We start from the raw sequence: 24,584 nt of genomic DNA on the forward strand, positions 1-24,584 counted from the left end.
TGTGCTTCAGGGTTAACCTTTCGATCGTTGATCGGCCGGCTTTCGGGAATCTTCGACATTCTATTGCTTTTCAAGATGTCAGCACTCACGGTTAGCGGCGAAAGAACGTCCGGTGATAACATCAGGACACAAAATGGTAAGTGTAAAATAAAGATATAAGCATTGCTGTAATGTAAGCGTTAGTAGTGAATTGTAGGAATGTTTAACATTTCCGTCACATGGCATTGCCGAATGCCGGTCGTCCGGTTAGAAAATCTGTCATGGCGGCGACCATGCTGCGCCCAATGTGCGTAGTCATGTTGCCTAGTCATAGTTACTATGTCTTTCTTTGGCGGTATTCAGTTAAATTCAGTGATCGGAGATTTACTGAAGCTGTTTTAATTCTTTATCTGACAAATTACTAGATTTTCAGCAACAGAAACATTCCTAATTATGATCCGTTGAGCTTGTGTATTTGTAATACAAATTACATCTCCATTCTCGCTCTCACCCTCGTTGTCAGCTATGTTCTAGTGCTGACATGTTTCTTTTCATACAATAACGTACACATATATCGAATTTACTCGTTTTAAAAGGAACGTAATCACTAATACGATAACGAAAATAAAAATTCCCAAACATTCAAGTTCAAGGGACCCGCGTGCCTGTCTAATGCAAGTTTAATTTGTTCTGAATTGCACTGAAATATAATTGAGGAATTACAGGCGTAAATTGTAATTTTCTCATAGTTTGAAAAATTGAATAATAAATGTAAATTTATTTGCTTTGTGTTTCAGATGAAATTGTAACTAATACTACATTTGTATTAGTATCACAGAATTTATGCACTTTATTGTGAAATCAGTACTACTAGTATCTAATCATTTTTATTGACACAATACTACTGTACTATTTTTAGTTAGTGTGATCATGGAACTATAAACCCCAGGAAGAACAACGAAACTAAGAGGATTAAAAAAACCTTTGTTTTAGTTTATCTTACAGTGCTTTCGCTTTTGTTTCCACGACATTATTCATACTCCATGTTAGTTGCCGCCGATACGCCCGTTTCAACCGCTTTGCTGGAAACGGAAAACTTGAAAAAAATTTTTCATATCTGCGCAGTAAAATATTTCGTTCACTACGCATGCGCAAACAAGTCGGTCTGCAGGGTGACCTTCGGTGTACCGGAAATCATGCAACGGGTCGGAGTTTTAGCGAGTTTTCATAATTTTTAATGTCGTTTTTAGATTACTTCTTGTTTTTTTCAACCCTCGAAAAAATAAGGTTGCGAAAGTTTGCGAAACATGGGGTTTGGTGAGCTGTTTGTTGTTGAGATATCCCGACTAATTCCGTGTTTCCCTTCGATCGCCAGAAGTGGCAATGTGTTTTTTTTTCCCGTTGAATGTCGATCATTTATCAGTGTTTTTGTCTTGGCGCCATTGTTTTTTTATGCTATAACCGGAACAACTCGGTCACGTGATCTCCCGGAGTCGTCCGATTGACTCCGAAAATGACCGATAGTCGGAGATAAACGTTCATTTGCGTAAATCGGCTTATTTTTTAATGCGACAAAATAAACAGTCAAAATAAACATTCGACATCGCGGCAACTATCATAGTTCAAAGGAAACGAAGTGGTTGTTCTTCCTGGGGTTTATAGTTCCATGGTGTGATGTTATATATGCTATAAATTAAATAAACTATTTTCGAAAGTACAGGTCATTTGGATCAGACGTTTTTTGTCCAGAGTTTGTCCACAAATATATCAATGTTTTGATCAAATAAAGTTGATATTCCAGTCAAAAAACTACATTTTGTATAAATATACAGTCCTGAGATTTGACTTCCTGTTTCATCGCATCTTTGTTTGCAATAATGTCCATGTCACTGTATATAAAGACGAACACTCATGAACTTAACAATATTCACTTGTAGCGTTACCAGGTTAGCAAGAATAGAAGCAAATACAATAGAAACACCAGTTACATCACTCCCTAATATCGTAAACATGTATTCTAATTTGTTGGTCAGGTGATAGTGATAATCCTTCATTTGATTCTGAAATGGGCAGTTTTGCTGTTTTACAGGCAAATAACTTACTGGTAGTTTTTGAGGTGTTACTCAGTCATTATTACACACAAAAATATCAATTTGTTGTTTGTGCAAGTAAATTTCAGCTTAGAATCATTACATTGCAGAGATTGCGTTAACCCCATATTTTGCTTCCCCGACTCCAATTATTGAAGAGGGACCCAGTTTTTCAGGCAAGCTGGGGTCCAATCTCTAATAAAGTTATCCAGGGTCAAATTTCAATTTCTTAAACTTTTGTAAGTGGGACTCGTCTTGCCGAGACACTAGCGCAAACCCTGCATTGTTTACAGTTGAATGCTATACTGTAAAATACTTTATTTTGGCTTTTTGGGTGTTACCGGTATTTATTTGTATGTATGGTATTTATTTTCACTGATTTTGACGAGTTGAATGTGAAATATAGGAAAAAGGTATATTTGCTGGATTTTATTTTTACTGAATCACCCCTTCAGCAAAAATAATAAAATATTTTTTTTGTTGAAAGCATGAAATTCAGCATTTACTATATTTGAATTTCACCGTATTTGCCTGATTAAATTCATTAAGTTTATTTATTTATTTATTTTCAATTTAGTTATGGCTGCATTGTCCATATCAAATATTGTGAAAAGTTCATTAGGACCTGTGGGGCTTGACAAAATGCTTGTGGATGATGTTGGGGTAAGTACAATCTGAACTCTATTTCTTCTCTTATTTACTTTAGCTAGTTCAACATTGATTGCTGGTCTGTTAACTTATCTTTTGACTCGTTAAATGGTTTAGAAAAATACCTCCAGTTTTTTCTTCAAACAGTCAGACACCTTCGTTTTATGTCACTGTTTACTTTAAGTTGCAAAAACATTTGTTAGTGAATGCAACAATTCCATATGTAGACTGTTAGAATATGGTGCTATGCCATTAATAATCAGAACATATTTTAATGGACATGCATGTAACTTGCGTAGAATTACAGCAAGTCTCAGAAGTATTGGGGCAGCCAATTTGCAAACTTGCTAGCGAATTGTCTGCTTTAGTTTTGACTTAACAGCTGGCTTTCGAATCTTGCTGGTGCCGTCCTGTGGTCACGTCCACTCTGGGTGAATCTATATAACAGTAGGGGACGGTCGTCATACTTTAGATGGATGGCGATTTCGCTTTCAAATATACGAGAGAAAGTGTTCTATTTTCTTTGTGTAATGAGGTGTTCGTATACAAGGGATTATCCACGCAAAAACAATGAATGAAGCCAAATTTTATTAGCAGTTGGTTTAATGTTACCCCAACGAATCGTTTGGATGTGAAAATTTACTTTCTCCCTGATTTATAGAAAACTGTTTCTCAACATGCCTCTTTATTTAGTTTCAGTGTTCAAGATGGCTACCCCTATATACATGTAGTAAATATCAGTGGATTAATCACATTTATCATATTATCACTTGTACGCCAGCTGACTGTGGCCATTCTCAGGCTGATCAGGGAAATTACTTTCACATTATCACTCCTCGCAAAGCAAATTATTCAGGGGAATCCAGACATGTAAAAGCATACTATGTTCCCTAATGCAATATAGACTTGCCCAGAGTGGATGCGACCACGAGTCGGCACCAGCAAGATTCTAAAGCCAACTGTTTAGTCAAAACCCAAGCAGTTAGCCAATTCGCTAACAAGTTTGCAAATTGGCTGCCCCAATACTTCTGAGACTTTCTGTAATTGTTCCATTAGTTTGGTTGGTTTCTAATTGATTACATCACTTCAGTTTTCGGGGATGTGTAGTCCAGATCAAAAATGGCTGGTAATGGTGTGATCACACCTAAGAACATTTAGTAAAATCCCAATTAGTTGTGCAAAGTACCATGCAACTTACACACTGCATGTAAAATGTATTGTTTGTTTTCACAAAATTTAAAAATTGGAATTGAATGGATCAGTGATTATTTTCAAATCAAGTTGGAAATTTTTTTAGCGAGATTGTTTATTATTAAAATCTTTCTTTCGGTGTTTTTTTACCAGGATGTGACTGTGACCAATGATGGTGCTACTATTTTGAAGTTGTTAGAAGTCGAACATCCAGCTGCCAAAATATTATGCGAGTTGGCGGATTTGCAGGATCAGGAAGTTGGTGATGGAACTACCTCAGTTGTAAGTTGTATTTGTTGACGTAAACATTTCATCTGTCTTCCAACAAGTCAAAGTTACATTTAGGAAGTATCAGTTTCCTACAAACACCAGAGCTCGGTTTGATTTAGCATATAATGCTTCAATTTATGTTGCGTATTATTTTATCTATTCGATGAGACTTGTTAGAAAGAAGTATGCCTCAAAATTCATGGAGGCTATTGTTATGCCTCATCTGAATGCCCTCTGTCTTTCAGCACTTACAATTTCAATCAGATAGTCATTTTTACAAAAATAAAATATTTTCCCACGATAGGAAATGGCCACTTCAGATTCACCTTGATGTTTATCTGTGAAAAAATGGCTGTACAGTACTCATTTTACCCAACATCTTGCTCGCTTCTGCTTTTCAATTGTTGACTCCCATGTGCGAAGCACAAAATGGGAGTCTTTGCAGTTAGTGTGTCTGTATGTGTGTATGTGTGTGTGTATGTGTGTCCGACTGTTCCACTGCTATCTCAAGAACCATACATCGGTTTTTGATGAAACTTGGTGCATAGATGCTCTGGGCCAATGCGCAGATTTGATTAGGTTTTGGTAAAAATCCATGCTCGTTAATTACCTAATTTGCATGATAATTAGCTAATTTTTAGCTGTTCTATGACTGTTCCACTGATATCTAAAGAACCACTCATTGGATTTTGATGAAACTTGGTACATAGATGCTCTGAACACATGCGCAGATTTGATTAATTTTTGGTAAAAATCCGTGCATATTAATTACCTAATTTGCATGATAATTAGCTATTTTTTAGTGGTTCCATGACTGTTCCACTGATATCTAAACAACCACTCATTGGATTTTGATGAAACTTGGTACATAGATGCTCTGAACTAATGCTAGGTTTTGATTAGTTTTTGGTAATAATCCGTGGATACTAATTACCTAATTTGCATAATGATTAGTCAATTTTCGATTTTTCCACTGATATCTCAAGTACTAATCATCACATTTCAAATGAAACTTGGTACATAGATGTCATACGACACTGCACAGACCTGATAGTTTTTATGGTAATATCAGTACATATTAATTACCTAATTTGCATAATTAATTAATTTTCAGCATTTGATATAAGTAGTTAGCATTACATTTCAATGAAACTTGGTACTTACATACTCAAGGACTATGCAGAGATTGATTGTTTTCGATAAATATTTGTGCATATTAATCACCTAATTTGCATAATTAGTTAATTTTCAGCTTTTCCATGGGTATCTCAAGTACTAATCATCGCATTTCAATGAAACTTGGTACATAGATCCTTTAGGACTATGCAGAGACCTGATTAGTTTTAGGGTAAATAATTGTGCCTATTAATTACCTAATTTGCATAATTAATTTTCAGCTTTTCTACTGATATCTAAAGTACTAATCATCACATTTCAATGAATGTACATGGATGCTGTAGGACAATAGACAGACCTGAATAATTGTGGGTTACAATCTGTACATATTAATTACCTAATTTGCATAATTAACCAATTTTAAGCTTTCACACTGATATCTAAAGTACCGTAAAAACTCCAAAATTTCGACCGGTTTTAAATAATTTGTGTTAGAAATGTGACATGTTTTTAGAGTCAAAATTAAGGTGCATTTTCGGACGGTCGAATTTTTCAGAATAGAAATCAGCAAATGAAAAAATGGGGATGATAGACAGTGTGCTTCATTAGTTTTTAAAAAATGCAATGTTCCGTCAATTGACGTAAACTTCCTCATGTTTCACGGTAAAAGCAAAAGTCGTGGCCGAGTTGTAACTCAAAATCTAAACAAAGTCATCAATCAGTGAGTATTATGACAAGCAAAACAAAACATCAAGACGCGGAGAAGAGGTCAGCACAAAACTAATAGGTCAAAAGACAAAGCTGTCTCGCACTACCTAGGAAAACTTGCGAATGTTCGAAGTACAGGTACCCATTGGACAAAAGATACATGGAAGTTTAGCAAACTATCTCCCCGACCCAGTGCAATGTATCCGGTTAGAATCAAAGCTCACGTGTCCCTTATTTGAGGGATCAAATTCTGCCGTAAATTCGCCCTTGGATTAAAAAATAAAATGGGATTTAAGAAAATAAAATGGGACTTTTAAGGTGTATTTTGGCGTCATTTTTCGGACATTTCAATCAATCCTGCCGGCTAAAATAGTCCAAGTTTTACCGTAGTCATTGACGTCTGTCTATTCAAGAGTACACGTGTATGATTTTTATCGTGACTAGCGTGAGCGGGTAAGCTTCCTTTCGAGAATGAGCTGTTATCACTGTGAACAATGTTAAATTATTCTTCAGATGACCAGTTTATTTTTTAAAAACAACTAATTTTTTTATTTAAAAAAAATCATGCCGTTTTCGCATCAAAATCCAAGCCAAAATATCGTACTACAACATCAATCTCTTCCGCATTGCGTTCAATAACATTAACATATTTAAATAAGCTATGGTAATTTGAACACGTTGGCATCATCCAGCTTTTTGATTGGTTAATTAGCGATTTGACCTATTTGACCTAAGAGAACATGGCGGATATCCTACAGCATCAAACGTTTATACGAGACCGGAATCATTCACTTACGATGAAACTAAGTTGACTTTTATTTGTATTTCATAACCATTCAACAAATTTATTTTGTGTACATTATTATAATCGCTACTGAGTACAGTAATAATCAACAATTCAGAAACGCAGCATGCCGAGATTTTTGTGTTCGTTTTTATTTGAAACTTCGTTTATTTAGAATATATTTTCGTTACCAATAAAATAAAAATCTCTCAGTCAATCAGAAACACGGATTCATGCCTTCGAGGAAGGTCCCGTTTGAACGCTCACATCGGGTTTTTTTTCGTTTGGGGGAAAACTAAAACTGGTCGCAATTTTCGAATAAGAATGAGTCGGCAATTTTTAGTGGAGTCGAAAATTTGGAGGTAAATAAAACACCGAAACCCGGCAAATAAATAGGCGTTCAAATTTTTAGAGGGGTCGAAATTTTGGAGTTTTCACGGTACTAATTATTCCATTTCAATGAAACTTAGTACAAAGATGCTCTAGGACAATGTACAAACCTAATTAGTTTGGGGTAAAAATCTGTTCATATTAATTCCCTAATAAGCATAATAAATCATAATTTTTTGGTTCTAATCACATTTCAATTAAACTTGGAGACATAGATTTTCTGTTACATTGCGCAGACCTCATTAGTTTTACACTCAAATCTGGTCATATTAATTTTCTGATTTGCATAATTAGTTTTCAGCTATGTAATTTCGAATTATATTTAATGTGTCTCCAATACTCTTAGCACATGGGAGTTCTTTCTAAGCTTTCTTTGATTTTTATTTTTTGCTCGCTTTTGAGACTACTTTTTGAACTCGTGCAAATAATTTCTTTATTTCTGACAGTGCAAACCTGGAGGTATCATATAGAAACATTGATGCTTCCTAGTCTCCCGTTTTTACGTCATATAAGTAGCCATCACTAGAGGGCTTACATGAACACAAACAGTGGACAACTAACAATAGTTATCAAACGTGTGTCATTACGTTGTCAAATCAGTGAGAGAAATGATTCAATGAATTAATTTGTAGCCTCACCATGACATCAAATATTTATTATTATATATAATAATAATATATTCATTCAGTACCATTGGCCATAGGCCAAAATGTACGCACTTAAATGTAACACAAATAAATAGATCGTTTGACAAGAATAATCACTGCTACTACTTGTCTGAATACAAACTTATACTTCACCTATGAATACCAAATTATATTTATATTTCAGTTAAATTTCCTTCCAACAAACTATGACGACACGTTTTTGTAAAGAATAAAATACGTATTTTGCAAGATTTTGTATTGTATGTGTATTTTCAGATTGCAGTAGCAAAATAAATTTCCATTCAAGCGCTGGGCAATAGTAAAACTTGTGTATAAAACGATTTCTAATTACCTCAAATTTGGGACATTGTAATAGACAGTGGAACTCGTTTTCAATGTGATTACAACCAAAAGGACACAATCTTTGGTCAAGTGGTATTTCTAATGCCCTACCCTTTTCAATCATGAGCAGATATCCTAAAACAAGTGAGAGATTTTCTTAAAAACACTTATGGTGATAGAATCCAGATATTTATTATTATTTCACTTTAGGTCATTATAGCAGCGGAGTTATTAAAGAATGCAGACGAGTTAGTTAAACAGAAGATCCATCCTACTTCTGTTATCAGCGGATACAGACTGGCTTGCAAGTATGTCAGCTTCTTCTCTGAAACTACTAAGACTATTGATGTCTCTGTCTGATTTCCATGAGGACCCCCCTCCCCCTCCCCCTTTCCTGTTGGTGTTGCTAAGGGTGTCAAAGTTTCTATTGACATCTACTCGTGGTCATTCACTGTCATTGACTCAATAGAAAATCATATATTGAAAAGCTACCTCGAAAAATAGCTTACTATAGTTGAATAGTTTGGTTGCAATATTATAAACAAAATTAATGTGAAAATATAAGGAAATCAGGGGTCCTAATATTTTTGTTTCTGCCTTCAAATTGTTACTTACATGTATAGCCACATTAATTAGTCTTGATTTTTGTTGTTGAAAAACTCTCTCCCAGCAGTCACCAAGTCGACCCAACTTGATTTTTGGAATTCCATTTTGACTCAAGATCTCTACAAAATCAGTCCTATTAAAGGGCACATTGCTTCGTCATGTGTAATACTGTAATCTGTTATTTTCTGTTATTCATAGTGACAATTTCACCTCAGTTACTCTGCTTCTCCAGTAAACACTCATAAATTTGTCATCAGTACACATTTTTCCACTTTTCATATATTTCATATATTTATTGACATCAAATTTTGCTAGAACCATGCAAGGGATTCATCATTTCATGTTTCGATATTTCTGGAACTGCAGTGACAACTGAATCAAGATCAGATCACTCATTTGACAACTCGGTGTGTGGAGTTTTGATTTTTTTTAGCCAGTGAATACAGATTAACCTTGATAATTACAGTACACATGAAATTCTTTTGTAGATTTTTCGTTTATTTTCAACATCTCATATTTTTACAGAGAAGCCTGTCGGTTCATCCAAGAACACCTTACAATAAGTACAGACGAACTCGGCAAGGATAGTATAGTGAGTGCGGCAAAGACATCAATGTCATCGAAGCTTATTGGACGGTATCCTTTAAATGAACTAAAAAGACTAGTTTTAGCATTTTACATGTAAAATACAATATACAGGGTTCTCCACGGTTTGAAAATTAAACAGGGCGCGCCAATGTGAAGTGGGCGTGGCACATTTGTAACGTGCATCATTGGCAAGGCTGTTGAAAAATGGAAACTAAAAAATCTATTAATCTACATATATTATTACATATGCATAATATATATTTATTATTACAAAATGAATAGAAATTTTGAAGAGCTATTATTAAGTAAACGTCAGCACGTACAATCAGCTGATTTTAGCTGCACGATTCCTCAAGCGGTGACATCAGTTGTTTACAAGTAATGATCGCGTCCAGAAAAAGACGTAACAAGTTTGTTAATTTATTTTCCCAAATAGATACATACATGCTTTATTTAATTTTTAGCAAAAATTTATATTTATGATTTATATTTACGAAGCAAAATAAAATGTATGTCGCACAAACGTTCGTAATTGGTTCATTAAAAAAACTTGCATGAATGCCACCAAAAACCAACGAAATAAAATGTACACAATAGAAGATTTTCGATCTGCAGTTAACAGTTACTATCAAAAATAATAGAATTAGGTATAAAAAAACAAAATACATACTTAAAAGAATAATTTTCATTCGAATCGAAAGTTTGATGTCTGCTTCGTTGAAAACAGCTATGACCCGGAAACAGTTCATTTTACTGTGTGCACCTGATACTATGTAACGATGCTTTTGATTGGCCAAAGCCACGCATTGACGCGAAAAACAACCAATTAGAATATTTGTTCCAAAAGAACACAAGTAAATTTATTTCCTCCACTTATGATGCGAGTTGAAAGCATGGCCGTTTTTACTGGGGTTTTTAAATCGTGATTTAAAGAAAATTCAACTTTAAATAGTGACATTTAAATATAAACATTTACATGTTCAAGCAAGCATTCGTGTGGACTTCTTGGTGATCAGCAATGTCCGTGATGGTACGTCGGCTGCGTTGGTCGTTTGTTCCACTCGGCGGTGACGATGTTGCCGCTACCTAGTCACGGCGTGAACTTGGTTTTAACCATAGACCTTATGTTTAACGAATGGTTTTACCGATAACGATTTTATATATTTGACGTCACCCTGGCAGTAAAAATATGGGTACGGTATTGTACTTTTCTAGGCCACATGTTCAGTTTTAATCGTGTTGAAAAAAATTGTAACTTTTTGTTTGGTGGTGTTATCACCTCACGGTGACCTGCTACGATAACAAACCGGAATTTTCACAGTTGCACCTTAAAACAATGAACCAGTTACCCTGAGCACGATGAATCATCTTCGGAAGACAATGAGTGTTGGCCTGTTTTGTAAACAATTCTTTGTCTGGGACCATGCAGGGCGCACAGGAAATATAACAGGGCGCTGACAATTTAAACAGGGCGCTAATTTCAGATAACAGGGCGCGGCGCCCTGTAAAAACCCCTCATGGAGAACCCTGATATAGTTGCGAATAATTAATAATGTGGTATGTTAAACATATTGTTTCTGGCAGTCTGATAATAAAGAACAACTTTAAACAAGGATAGTGTAAAATTACCATGAAATGTTCATTTTCAGTTTAAAACTAGTTGATTTAAAGATTCATAATGGATGAACATTTTTTTTTTTTCAATATTGATATGGCATACTGCAGAATGTACTGGACTATGATTTTGTGAAAACTAAAAATGTTGATTTTTCAGCACATTTTATAGTATTTCATTCATGGCATTGTACATACCAAAACAACCAGTGCACATGTTTATTAGAAAAATCATTGAACGAATGCTTGTCTGTGTGCCACAAGAAAAGATGACGATTTTCGTGATGATAAATCATAATTCGTGTTGTACTGTAAAATACTTTATTTTCGCTTTGAATTAATTTTTGCTATTTTCACTGAAGGATTGATTCAGTGAAAATAAAATCCAGTGAATATACCTTTTTTTCTATATTTTACATTTAACTTGTCAAAAATCAGTGAAAATAAATTCCATACAAAACACTGAAAAAGTCTTTTCAACTAAAATTTATTCCAGCTAAAATAAAGTAATTTACAGTAGTCAGTTTTCTTCGCAGAGAAATAGAAGAGCGTTTATTTGCATATCAGTATTATTTGTTAATTACCACTATTGTTATTTATTGTTGACTAATGTTAACCCAAAATAAACAGTTGGCAACCCTACTCTATAATGCCATTGGGGAACCCTGATAGTGTCACAAATTACAAGTTCCATCCTCATTGCTTCTTTAAAGTAGTGGCTGTGATCAGACTGATCATTTCTACCAAAAACATTGTGTAACGTACATTGGGTGTATTTGTTAATAATTAACTGACCATTGATCATATTTTTATCTGGGTAGGCAGAGTTTACACACATTTAGAAATCAGGTATACATTGTCAGTTTCGTGCCTTAACGGGAGTTATACAGAGATGCTGACTTCTTTGCAAACATGGTGGTTGATGCAGCCATGGCTGTGAAGACGACTGATCTGCAGGGTAAAGCTAGGTACCCAATTAAAGCTGTCAACGTCTTAAAGGCACATGGTCGTAGTGCACACGAGTCTGTGCTGGTACCTGGATATGCTCTCAACTGTACAGTGGCATCTCAAGGTACTACTTTTTCTTTCTTTGTGTGCCAGGCAAAAAGTACCGAACATTGAATGCCACTGTTGTCCCTCCTGACCTATTTTTATGTGCAAATTGTAATGCGAGTGCTGCTCAATCAAGTTGGTTGCCACAACTTCAGTTAAAATCATGCTAGAACCATACTATTCCAAAAACTCCAAATAATATAAAAGCTATATTTTTATCAGTGAAAATATAGATACCATGGAAATACTACATTTATTTATAATTTCTGTGAAAATTGACACTTTGGCCCCAAAAGATGATAGTGTCATAATGGTTCATTTGATTACAAGTATAAAGTGTGAAATATTGTACATTTTACTGGCTTGATAGAATGGATTGATGCAGTAAGCTGACATAAAGTACATAGGTTGAAATATTGCATTCTGTTTCTCCGTGCAGCTATGGTGAAGCGTATTTTAAACGCAAAGATAGCGTGTTTGGATTTTGGTTTGATGAAAGCCAAGATGCATCTAGGAGTACATGTTATTGTAGATGATCCAGAGAAATTAGATGCCATTAGACAGAGGTGAGTTACCACATTTTATCCAAGTTTAATTTGTTGCTAGTTTTTTGTTTTTTGCTACCATGAAATTAACCTGACATGTAGGCGTGAGTAGGCCTTGGCCGGCCGAACTGCATCAGACCTCAGTAACACCTGACAGAATAGTGTTTCAATACTGTGAATTTGAAAGTTCACGCCTTCTTACAATGAGTTCAATGAATATTCACTTTGGTGGTCATGGTAACATCGTGGTAATATTATGTGGAAATTTCCCAGCACCTTATTGCAAATTATGTCAACAAATAAACTCTGCCGTGAATGATGGCTGTCGCTATCTGACGTTCCTGCAATTTGATTGGTACCGAAAACAAATCGTTGGGGAAGTGAAAAACTACATTGTACCGTCAGGCGTGTGTTGGGTTTGGAGCACCGCAGAGGGCGCAACGCATTTGACCTCATCAGGCTACCATGAAATCTACTTGTATGCTAGTGTACCCTCTAAGCCAATAAGACGCGTCCCTGATTCTCAAAGATTTGCTTTGACGCAACTAGATGTATTATGTCACTGGTATGTCATTGAAGCAACAGAAAATCATACATTGATATAGTAATCTTGGAAACTTAATATATACAATATCTAGAATTTGGAAATTGAAAAACAAAATAAGTGTGAAAACAAAAAGTCGTCAGCCACAAGTTTATTTTTTCTTGAAGACAGACCTCTACAAATGACAATAAGCTGATTTGACTTGCTTTGGGCTACCATTTTGACCCAGGATCCCTACAAATGACAATAAGCTGATTCGACTTGCTTTGGGCTACCATTTTGACCCAGGATCCCTACAAATGACAATAAGCTGATTTGACTTGCTTTGGGCTACCATTTTGACCCAGGATCCCTACAAATGACAATAAGCTGATTTGACTTGCTTTGGGCTACCATTTTGACCCAGGATCCCTACAAATGACAATAAGCTGATTTGACTTGCTTTGGGCTACCATTTTGACCCAGGATCCCTACAAATGACAATAAGCTGATTTGACTTGCTTTGGGCTACCATTTTGACCCAGGATCCCTACAAATGACAATAAGCTGATTCGACTTGCTTTGGGCTACCATTTTGACCCAGGATCCCTACAAATGACAATAAGCTGATTTGACTTGCTTTGGGCGACCATTTTGACCCAGGATCCCTACAAATGACAATAAGCTGATTCGACTTGCTTTGGGCTACCATTTTGACCCAGGATCCCTACAAATGACAATAAGCTGATTCGACTTGCTTTGGGCTACCATTTTGACCCAGGATCCCTACAAATGACAATAAGCTGATTCGACTTGCTTTGGGCTACCATTTTGACCCAGGATCCCTACAAATGACAATAAGCTGATTTGACTTGCTTTGGGCGACCATTTTGACCCAGGATCCCTACAAAATCAGTCATGTTGGAGAGAAAACTGTTGTACGCATTTTCCAAGGTCTCCATCTTTTAATAAAATCAATAAATCACAGTTGACTACGAACTGTAAATCTTATTGGTTGATTGAAATTGCCATTGTTTTCAAGTCGATCATTCAAAGATAACGCTATTTGTGAAATTAACCAGCAGGCAGCATTTAAAGGCGCCAATAAAATACTTGCTAGACTAGTTAATAAGGTTATTACGAGGATACAGTACAGTTCTCGCGGAAGCTTTGGCTTCACTTCAGCTTCACCTTCGCTTCAGCATCGCATCATTATGGCATTGTTATGGCTTCAGCATCGCTTCAATGTCGCGACATTAAAAAGTTAGGCGATTATCGCTTCGCTTCATTGTGGCCTCATTATGGCGACAATGTGGCATCAGCATCGCTTCATCAAACAAAGAAGTACTGTACTCATTTCCCCCAAACCTCTTGACCGCTTCCGCTTTTGACCGGTCAATTTCCGTTTTATTTTCGACCATGCAAAAATTCGGACTACTAAAAATTTTCTGGTTTTCATAGATCACGGTTACTAGTTTAGTAATCGTGCATAGATGTTGAACAAAAGTTCAAATACTTTTTGTTTTAACTATCTATAATTATATGCACGCAATCTGACCCTTTGACCTAGATTTGGCTGGGATTGAATATTTTATTTTAGACAATATTCCGACGTGACGCACTGCTACAAAATGTATTCAACAGAAGTACAACATGGTTGTCTGGGTTTCTTTTCCTGATTGTGTTGAGTTTACGATTTGTATAATTATTGTTGTTTCCCCCCAAGCAGAAGACAAGCCGAAGGACCATGAAGCTAAATAGAATTCCCACGCATGGACGTGGACTGAGTGACAGAAAATATTTCTAAGGCTAAAATAAAAATGACCTACTATTACACCTCTTTGTGTATTTGTCAATTTTGTATATATTTGGTATGACCGTATGATCGTAAATACCTAGAAAAATCTCGTCTTTCGTTAATAATTTCATTTGTTTGAAATGTCTACCGACCATAATTTGTTTCTCCAAACGGTCCCGACGTCCGTCATTCAACACAATCAGCATTTATTTATCGCAATTCATGGGGATCATGTCCCGTAATTTGCGGGCTGTACAACCAAATAATTAAACAAGTACTATTTAATGTATTTTTGTTTTACCTCGCGAAACTACAACAGAGCGTAGAGTTGTCGCGGTTAAATAGTCGCCTTGAAATCGATGGAACTTCAACTACTAGTATCAATTTCTCACCTTGAAATAAAAAAAATCGAAGAGCATCGGGGGATATATTATTAACCAGTCTTACGAATCGCTAGCTTTATTGTATTCGAATTCATAAAATTCACGAGTTTTCGACATTTGTTGGCAACTTCCGCGCTAAAATGGTTGAAAATGTGGGTGTGGTTTTTTCGCAAAGTCCTGTTGATAATACGGACAAATATGGTTCTGTGACCCAGGTCGTGCTCCGATCAGGTGACTTTCAGCCAATCAATGATGTTGTAACAAAACATATTTAACGCAAATTGAAGGGTCGCCGTACCATCCAATCTCCATCGTCGATTCACAAAGTTTTGTTTGTGCTGTGACAGGCTTCACAATTATTCACTGAAAAACATCGGTATATTTTGACAAACGGATGTGATTTTACCTCAGTTCAAAAAAAGAAAGAAAAAAAACAGGGCTGAGATACAAATCAGTTTTGCAAGTTGGAAAATAAGGTAAACCAGACTGGGGTCGATAATTTTCAGTATCGAAGGACTTCCGTGTGAATCATGATTTTCAAATTGTTCATCGGCTGGTCACCAAATATTTACGGCCACACTAAATGGACACGTTTTTTTTCTGAAGCCCAATAAAATATTTCTGCATGTCAAGCGCTGTTCGATTTTTTACAGGGCATGTGGCTCGTTTTCATTCGAAAATATGTTTGTGAGAATACTTTTAAAGTACATATAGATCGAGCTCAGATCACTGATCGTGACTTAATTTTGAGAATTGGTTGTCAAATTTTACCAGACCGACGCCACTACAACCATCCAATCATATGTTGGAAATGTACGCACTTGTTTTGGAACTTTGTATCAAGATGACTGGCGACGACGCCGACGCTCCAGGCGGCATACGCGTGTATTGCATGTTTTAGTAGTCCGGGCATGGGGTCAGACTCGGCTAAAACTAAACAAAACACAGAAAAATACCACCGAAATGAGGAATCTGAATCTGCTCTTCCAGCAGCAAATAAAATGAGCGAAAAAAGGTATACAGCAAATTGTGTTGTATCAGAACGACGATTGTATCGTGTGATTTGAATTTATCACGATTTTCCTTCTAGTCAATATGGAACTCGTCACCTTGCCGATTGTAATGTACTTCGCAAAGTTGTTGGTGCCCAATACTCGCAACACTAAAATAATTAAACAAGATATCTTTTTAAAATGTCATTTTACTCTTGATCATATTATTTTATTCGCCTTGAATTTCAAATCGATTACATATCGAACTTCTGTACATGTTTTTGTCTACTGCCCTTCTGCGTGCAAATAATGAGGTCATACTCATGTCACAATAAGTTGAAGCTGATGCCATGTTGATGCCATGAGACTGCGAAGCTGAGGCCACGATGATGCCACAAAATAGCGAGGCGAACACAGCTTCAATTTTCAATGACGCGAAGCTGATGCCACAATGATGCGATGCTGAGGCGACAATGAAGCCATGCGTAGGCGACAATGATGCCACAAAAGCCAAAGCTTCCGCGAGAACTGTACTGTACCTCAAAGTATGCACAAAGACAGTACAACAAGAGTATGCGATTTCCTAATATGCGATGCATTTCCTAGTGTGGTAGGATGAAAATACCTCGTAAAATACCGCAAAATTACGGCACGTTGTAACTTATGACATTACGGTGACAGATGTATAATAATGTGCATTATTAGACATCAGTAACTAATATTAATGTTTGAATTTCCAGAGAGTCTGATATTACTAAAGAGAGAATTCAGAAGATTTTATCTGCCGGCGCCAATGTTATCTTGACAACAGGCGGCATTGATGATCTATGTCTCAAGTACTTTGTGGAAGCCGGTGCCATGGGTGTCAGACGATGCAAAAAACAAGATCTGAAAAGAATTGCTAAAGCCACTGGAGGTACAGAATGCTTTCTTTAAATTATTATATACTTAAGTTAGCGAGAGGGGAAAAACTAGAGAAAAAAACTTTTTTCTAAAAATCCCGGATTATGCAACCTTATATTGTGTACTTTCTTTATCTTTGGTCCGAATTTACAGTGCGCGATGCATTTGTTGAGTAATTTCAATTTATTCCCGGAAACTTAGTTGTAGGTGAACATGTCCTTCCTGCATTTACATATCATGTTGAAGACAGAGGATTTAATTTGCATACTGATTTGTTGACCATCCAGCTTTATTATATCTTGTGTAATCTATAAGAAGTGTCCGTTACGCGATCGAAGCACAGATAAACATTACGCTATCGTATTCAAGCTTTTCTCGGTGTTTTAATAACCTAATATATCATGGGAAGGAGTTCTAAGATGAAAAAAAAAAAAACTGGCCGCCGACAAATGTCCGACACCGTTAAAAGATATCTAAATGAAAATGACCTGGGCTCATATTACAGTCAGCCCAGAGTGGAATCAAAAATGTAACTCCGTGACTGACATTTTTCCTGCGTCAAAAAAGATGTGAATCGTAAGCCGGTGATCGCGGCTCGTGGCATTGGAAAGGGTAGTCGCGCAATGCGTACATTTAGTAGCTATATGGGATTACCGACTGCTCTATTATATCTGGAACCACATTCAGAGAAAACACTCGGAAAGTTTTAGACGTTGCTAAAAGACTATTAGAACAAGAATTTCAAGATGCCGCCGATGAAATAAGAAAACTCAAAACAGAATTGGCGGAGATAGACGAGAGTGGTGACACCGATTAAAAAAAACAGTGGATATAGCGGTTTCTGTCGACGGGTCAAGCTGGGTGGTCCGAAGTATTTAAACTATTTTCTTGACTTTCCGTAGACACCTGACTGCTATCCTTTTTAATGATTTAAATGCGCCCATGTTTATGTATGCGTAATTATTACGAATGCGACGCATTATCAAGTCAGTAATATTGAAATATTCACAGACCCAATACCCCGGGTCAGTGCCCTAACAATAGTAAAAGATAAAATGAATTTTGCGTAGTTATCATGAAAGCTATACGTTACGAAGTTGAAATATTCAGAGCTGGTACAATATTGTAACAAATTTGCGTAATTAGAAAAGCAGTGCACCAAGTAAACGATGTTGATATATTCAAAGTACAGAGTTGCATACAAGTTGCGTAATTACAGTACCGTCGGATATAAGTTTACTAGATCGACGCGCGGACCTCGAAAGAAAAAGGTTGCCAAGGTAACGCGCCAGTTCAGTGCGTGAATTGGGGTCAAACTTCGGTCAACACACACTTGATGTCAGCATTGCCGCACAGCAAGTTTCGCAAAGAAGTACTTGAAGTTCAATTGCACCCCAAAATGATGTCACTGTTCACTCAGTTGTCGCATCGTGAGTTGTGTCATGTCATGTCCATGATGCACCCCGTTTCGACTTTGGCTTGCTTTTGCTTCTTAGTCCATGTTCTTGTTTACGTAAAATGCGACCTCTCACCAACGTATTAAAACACTTTGAATTTATACTTTGAATGATTATATTTGGTCAACGCGAAACATTATTTTTTCTGATATCATTTTTATCAGCGCAGGGTTATTTTTTCAGACAAGATGGGCTTCGTAATATCTGCCATAACATCGCCCGGGCGATCTTTTGGTCCACATTTTTCTAAAAAAAAAATCGAATCCTCCATAAGATCGCCCGGGCGGGGTATCGGCCAAATCAGGTAGTGCTGACTTAGAGCTAGCTGATTATAACAAATCCGATAACGGTACACTCTCCATAGGCTGAGAGTAATGCAAACATATCTGTACTTGAATGCATGTATATCCTGTAAGTAAATATATGCTGTCACGAAGGCCCGCCCTATGTTTAGAGAACCGATTGTACTGTTGACGCTGTTCAACATAACAAAGGGACTTGAATAAATTAATTGCGCAGTCGCCATCTTGCTCAAGTTAGCACCCACTTTCGAAGAAACTGCTAAGTTTTGTCACGTTTTAGAAAACAACCAACCAATTTTTCACGATCTAACATTCCACACATATCAGATACTTGTATATTTATCGAAGTATGACCGAAATGGTCGACATTTTGTCATTAATTAGCTGTTTATCTGTGGCCAAATTCGAAAAAAACGTTTTATTGAGTTTTTACGGAAACCAATTTTTGACTATCATAACTATTGAAGATGTCATCTTTCAACACTTTTCTTTACGCTAACGATGTATAAATTACACAATCTACTCGTCACAAAATGGGCTAAAATATGATGTCTCATGGACATTTATGTGAGCCGTTGACGTTGAGTTACGGCCTTGGGAACAGGAAGACCTTCGTAAAATTTAGTCCATAAAGTTCAACAGGCTTTATCTCCAGAACTATGGGGCACATAAAAATTTCGAGACGCATTCTCAAAGATCATTATCTTATAAAGCAACAGTGAAAAGATCAGAAACATGGAAAAAAGGAACACCGAGAAACGGCCAATCCCGCAAAAAAACTCTCCGTTTAGAAGGTTAACGGGAACGATCGTAACTTAATCCCCTGAGCAAATATCAAGACGAAACATATATGATCGTATTCTGCTATATCTCAGCTTTCTGAAAACATATACATTGCCATAACTGCATGCTTAGTAACTGGTGAGGAAAGTCCTAAACTCCATTAAACTATAAATTATGTTTCCCCTCTCGCTACCTTAATTAATTGCATGATTACAGTAGATCTGTCAATTGGATTGTTTTGTCTTGTACTAATGGTTCAGTTCATTCAATGTTGTATTTACCCTTTGAGCACCAAAATCAACATTTGTCATTTTTCAAACAAAAAAAAGCCCACACTTGTATCCATTTGGTTCAAAATTATGTAAAAAAAAAAAAAAACCATGAACAAATACAAAAAAAAGGCAAAATTACTTGCCAAAATGTTATCTTCATTCTGCAAATTATTTGTATAGTTGGTTAGCAAGATGTTTTTGACCATTCTAGACTTGATGGCGGCGTTACATTAAAACATGCAGTTTAAGTCATTTGATTTTATACCCTATGAGGGTAAAATACAGTTTTTCAAAATGAAAAGCGTTTTTTACCAGTAGAATATACCAATAGGTTATTTTGATGCGTTTTAATATTTCTCGAATTACGTACAATGTAGATACCGTAAACGAAAAATGAAGAATGGTTGTTGAATACATATCAAGTTTTCAAATCATAATATTGAACACCCTATGAAAAAGTGAATCATATACAGCACACTATTTGTCAAGCGGCGCTGTTAAGTCTAGAACAAAGCAAACACCAAAGTGTTTTGCAAAGTTGACAGCTATCCTGGTAACTGACAGTGTGAATAATTCTTAAAATGGGTGTAATGACTGATTTGAAATGTTGGTTAAATGCTTGATTCATTTACATCACACTTTTATTCACCTTGAAATAAAAATGCAGTGGTCATTATTTAGGCTTTATTTACTTGCAGCAACATTTATATCAACCCTTGCTAACTTGGAAGGGGAAGAGAGCTTTGATGCCTCAATGTTGGGACAAGCTGAGGAAGTCGTACAAGAGAGAATCAGTGATGATGAGCTCCTTTTAATCAAAGGGTGAGTGCAAAGTGTTTAAGGTTTTGTTTTTGATTTTTTAAATAAATTGTTGTGCTAGCCAACATTTCCAGACATTGAAATCACTGCTGTCTTTCTTGGAATTTGTTTCTGGTGCTAATTGCAAGTGCATGGCTCTAAAACTTGATATTGCATGCTTTGAAGGTATAAATATATTTTTCTGAATAAACAGTTTTCTCTGGTAATTAACCTCTCTGATGCAAGGTGAACAAGCTAACCACTGTACCAGTTCAGGTACCAAAGCTATGTTATATGCATGCATATTTTATTGGAGGACTTTGACAATATGAAGCGATTGTCTAAACACCAAATGCTATAGTTGTGGTATTTGCAAGCAGTCAAGGTCAAAATCTTCTTGTTAATAGCTGAACATTACCAAGAATTTCCATACATTCTATTGTGATTGTGACTTGATCCCCTAAAACATTGGAAAGTCAGTTTCATAGTGCAGAATTTTCTGATTGATGATTCAAAAATCACAAGGCCCTACCACGAAATAAAAATTCACTAATAACCTTTTCACCATCAGGTTTTCCTGCTCATAATTTGTTGCACTTCATATATACAGACATTTGAGTCAATTTTCTATATTTACAAAAAAAAAAAAAAAAATGGCTATTTTAGATCAAATCTTCTGAAGAAAAGTGCAGGCTATAAACGGGACTGTTTTGTGATGAAAAGAGGGAACTGGTTAAGCATTTCTCGTCAAGAATGGTCTGTGATGCACATCAGACTCCCGATTTGTTTTTTGTACAGCAGCTTATTACTCGCGTGTCAACCCGCATAAGAAACTGAGGCTTTCAAATCTGTAATCTGAGTAATAAATAAAACAATTAAACTATCTATTTAATTTTTAGAACCAAAGCTCGCAGTGCTGCATCAGTTATCCTACGTGGTGCTAATGACTTCATGTGCGATGAAATGGAACGATCATTACATGACTCGCTGTGCGTTGTGAAACGTGTTCTGGAAAGCAAAACAGTTGTACCTGGTGGCGGATGTGTAGAAGCAGCACTGTCAATCTATCTAGAAAATTTTGCTACATCACTGGTTGGTACTCACTATTATTTGATATCAGTTTAATTTTAGGTACTTTAATAATATCGATCGCAATGAAAATCTTGATCAAAAAACAAGAAACTTGTATTTCAATTTAGTTTATTTTCTTCCGTTTGTGTATGTCTGGAAAACTTGATCCCAGCCCCATGAGATGAAACACAATCTGAAGTAAATAACACTGGTCTTGTGTTTTCAGTTTATGATGTATATTGGGTCACCCATCTTATCATGTTGTGAATCAATGCACTTAACAGAAAAAGAATTTGTGTTGTGAATCAAAAATCATGCAGTTTTGTAGCAATAATGATTTTGCTACGGTTCTTGAAACTATAAATCAGAGTACCGTTCGTGTACTTTTTATTCCTCTGGATTTTTCTCAATTGATTAAATGGTGTATGGCAACAACTTAACAATTTACCACATTGTCATTTATGAAAAGATTCTTTTATTTTTTTTCAGAGTTCTAGGGAGCAGTTGTCCATAGCAGAGTTTGCCCATTCTCTACTTGTCATACCGAAAACACTAGCTGTAAATGCAGCCCAAGACTCAACTGATTTAGTGGCTAAACTGAGAGCTTATCATAACACTGCTCAGATCAAGGCAGACCATAAACATCTCAAGTGGTTAGTATCTGAAAAAGCTTGTTGCGTTTAAAAAAAAAATAGTTTGCCATAAAAATGGGATGCTTCTGTTACCCTGTCCAAGGAATACATTGCCTGATGACTTTGATTTCTCAATACTGGTAAAAAAGATGCTGAATTGTTCAAGTAATGGACATCGAGTTATGAACTGTGGTTAACTGTTAATTAAATTTTGAATTACTAACTCGAAGTTTGAATAACTGTTAATTACAGTTCGAGTTACAAAATTTGAAACGAAACAAAAAATACATGTTGCCTGTAACTCAAAGTTTGGTTAACTTATTTAAAGTTTGAGTTGCTGAATGTGGACAATGAACAGAAAACAAAATGTATGCTGCTCGTAACTCTAAGTTCTGTTAATTGAACATCGAGTTACAATTTGGGCATGGTTTCACAAAACTTGGTGTGTTTTAAAAAATATGGACGTGGTCGTTTCTGTAACTCTGGCCGTAACTCAAGCAATTCAGCATGGAGACATTTCTTGGTAAATGCATGAATGCACACTTGGAAAGCTTTACTTGTATTTTTGCATGTTGCTCTGAGAGTTGTATGCTCATCTGAGTTTGATCAATGAAAATTCCAAATTGTATTTGTAATTGACATTAAAATTAACTTGTAAAACTTGTAAACTACATAATCATAAAATCTCAACAACAACAAAAATAATCAAATCATCTTGTTTACATCCATCTATACAATCTGTATATGAACCAACTCTCTTGCTCTTTCTTACAGGAGTGGCTTAGATCTGGTCGAAGGAGTAGTGCGAGACAACAAGAAAGCGGGCGTGTTTGAACCAGCCATCTGTAAAATTAAGAGTTTGAAATTTGCTACAGAGGCCGCAATTACTATTCTACGTATAGATGATATGATAAAGTTGGCCCCGGAACAGAAACAGGGGGGTCAATCATACCAGGAGGCTGTGGCATCTGGACAGATGGGTTAGAAATAGTAGTCTGGTGGCTCCCCATTTGACATAATGCACATTTTTAACTTATTAATGGCAGCGCCCTCAGTGGTAGAAATTAAGAGTGACTTTGTTTTCAATTGGAAATGTTTCATCATTTTTCCACTTTTCCCCTGCAATATTACACTGTGCAGCATATGTTGTGTATGAATTTGAGAGTAATTAAGCCTAAGACATATCCTATACTATCATTGAAGCCTAATTGAGGGTCAAGAGAAAATGAGATTTTCCTTTAACATATTTCTGGTCTATTTCTTCGATGTGCGTGTTTGGATCTACAAACAATATAAGCCATAGCAGGTATTCTTCTGAGGGCACCCTATTTCAAGACTGACTTTTAAAATTGCTTTCGACTGATTAAACTTGCAATGGAGCCCTCCCAAACTCTTCAGTTTTGTTGTGTTCAATGTGTATCCGATGCAACATGTATGATGCATATATAAGAGTACACATAAAATGTTAACACTCCTTACATGACTACTGACTCTAATTTCCAATTCCATGATTGGTTCAGTTGTCTTGCGCTCTGTACATCATGAATTGAGTTGTTTACCCCCTTCAGCTGTCTCTTGTGGTAAAGTAAATATTGTATAAACTGTTATTCATTTCTTTTTTTTGTACTTCTATGTCACCGTGGCTTCAGCAGAATAAAAAAATTTTCAGTTAAATTTGAATCATTATTCAGTGTCCATGGCCCCACATGCTGTCATATATTGTCGTGATAATTGATGCATAACTATGTTGTGTGACTTTTAGTGTGTAGATGAATAATCCGTGATGAACAGAATTACATTGCATGTATCAGTATTTTAATTATGTTGACTAATATGGTTTATAAGCTGCGACTAAATCCACGACTGGCAAGATGTGTGCCGATCAATGCGTAATCTTCAAGATGGCTGATAGGTGGCCATTTTACAAAATCAAGCATTTCTGAGATTCTGGAACCAGACCCTCCCCCATCCCAAACCTTATGTAGATGTTTAAATTTACAAAAATTCTTGTACTTTTGAAGGCTTCAGTGAGTCCTTGAGATTTTGCATTAAATGGGGGGAAAAGGGAACATTCACCTATTAATATGCTATAAAAGTCC

The 24,584-nt window shown here is 36.1% G+C and overlaps 1 protein-coding gene across 1 annotated transcript; it reads left to right on the forward strand.

Moving 5' to 3' along the window:
* Positions 1-6: 6 nt before the first annotated feature.
* On the forward strand, positions 7-24,159 carry LOC100369797 (T-complex protein 1 subunit alpha-like). Its single transcript, XM_002741939.4, has 12 exons — positions 7-136; positions 2,647-2,732; positions 4,062-4,190; positions 8,376-8,473; positions 9,297-9,407; positions 11,864-12,045; positions 12,466-12,592; positions 17,008-17,183; positions 20,683-20,806; positions 21,682-21,874; positions 22,343-22,506; positions 23,260-24,159. The coding sequence occupies exons 1-12, from the start codon at positions 76-78 to the stop codon at positions 23,468-23,470; spliced, it is 1,662 nt and encodes a 553-aa protein (XP_002741985.1). The 5' UTR covers positions 7-75; the 3' UTR covers positions 23,471-24,159.
* Positions 24,160-24,584: the final 425 nt, after the last annotated feature.

The sequence above is a fragment of the Saccoglossus kowalevskii genome, chromosome 14, assembly GCF_978046115.1.
Source record: "Saccoglossus kowalevskii chromosome 14, keSacKowa6.1, whole genome shotgun sequence".
Taxonomy (NCBI): Eukaryota; Metazoa; Hemichordata; class Enteropneusta; family Harrimaniidae; genus Saccoglossus; species Saccoglossus kowalevskii.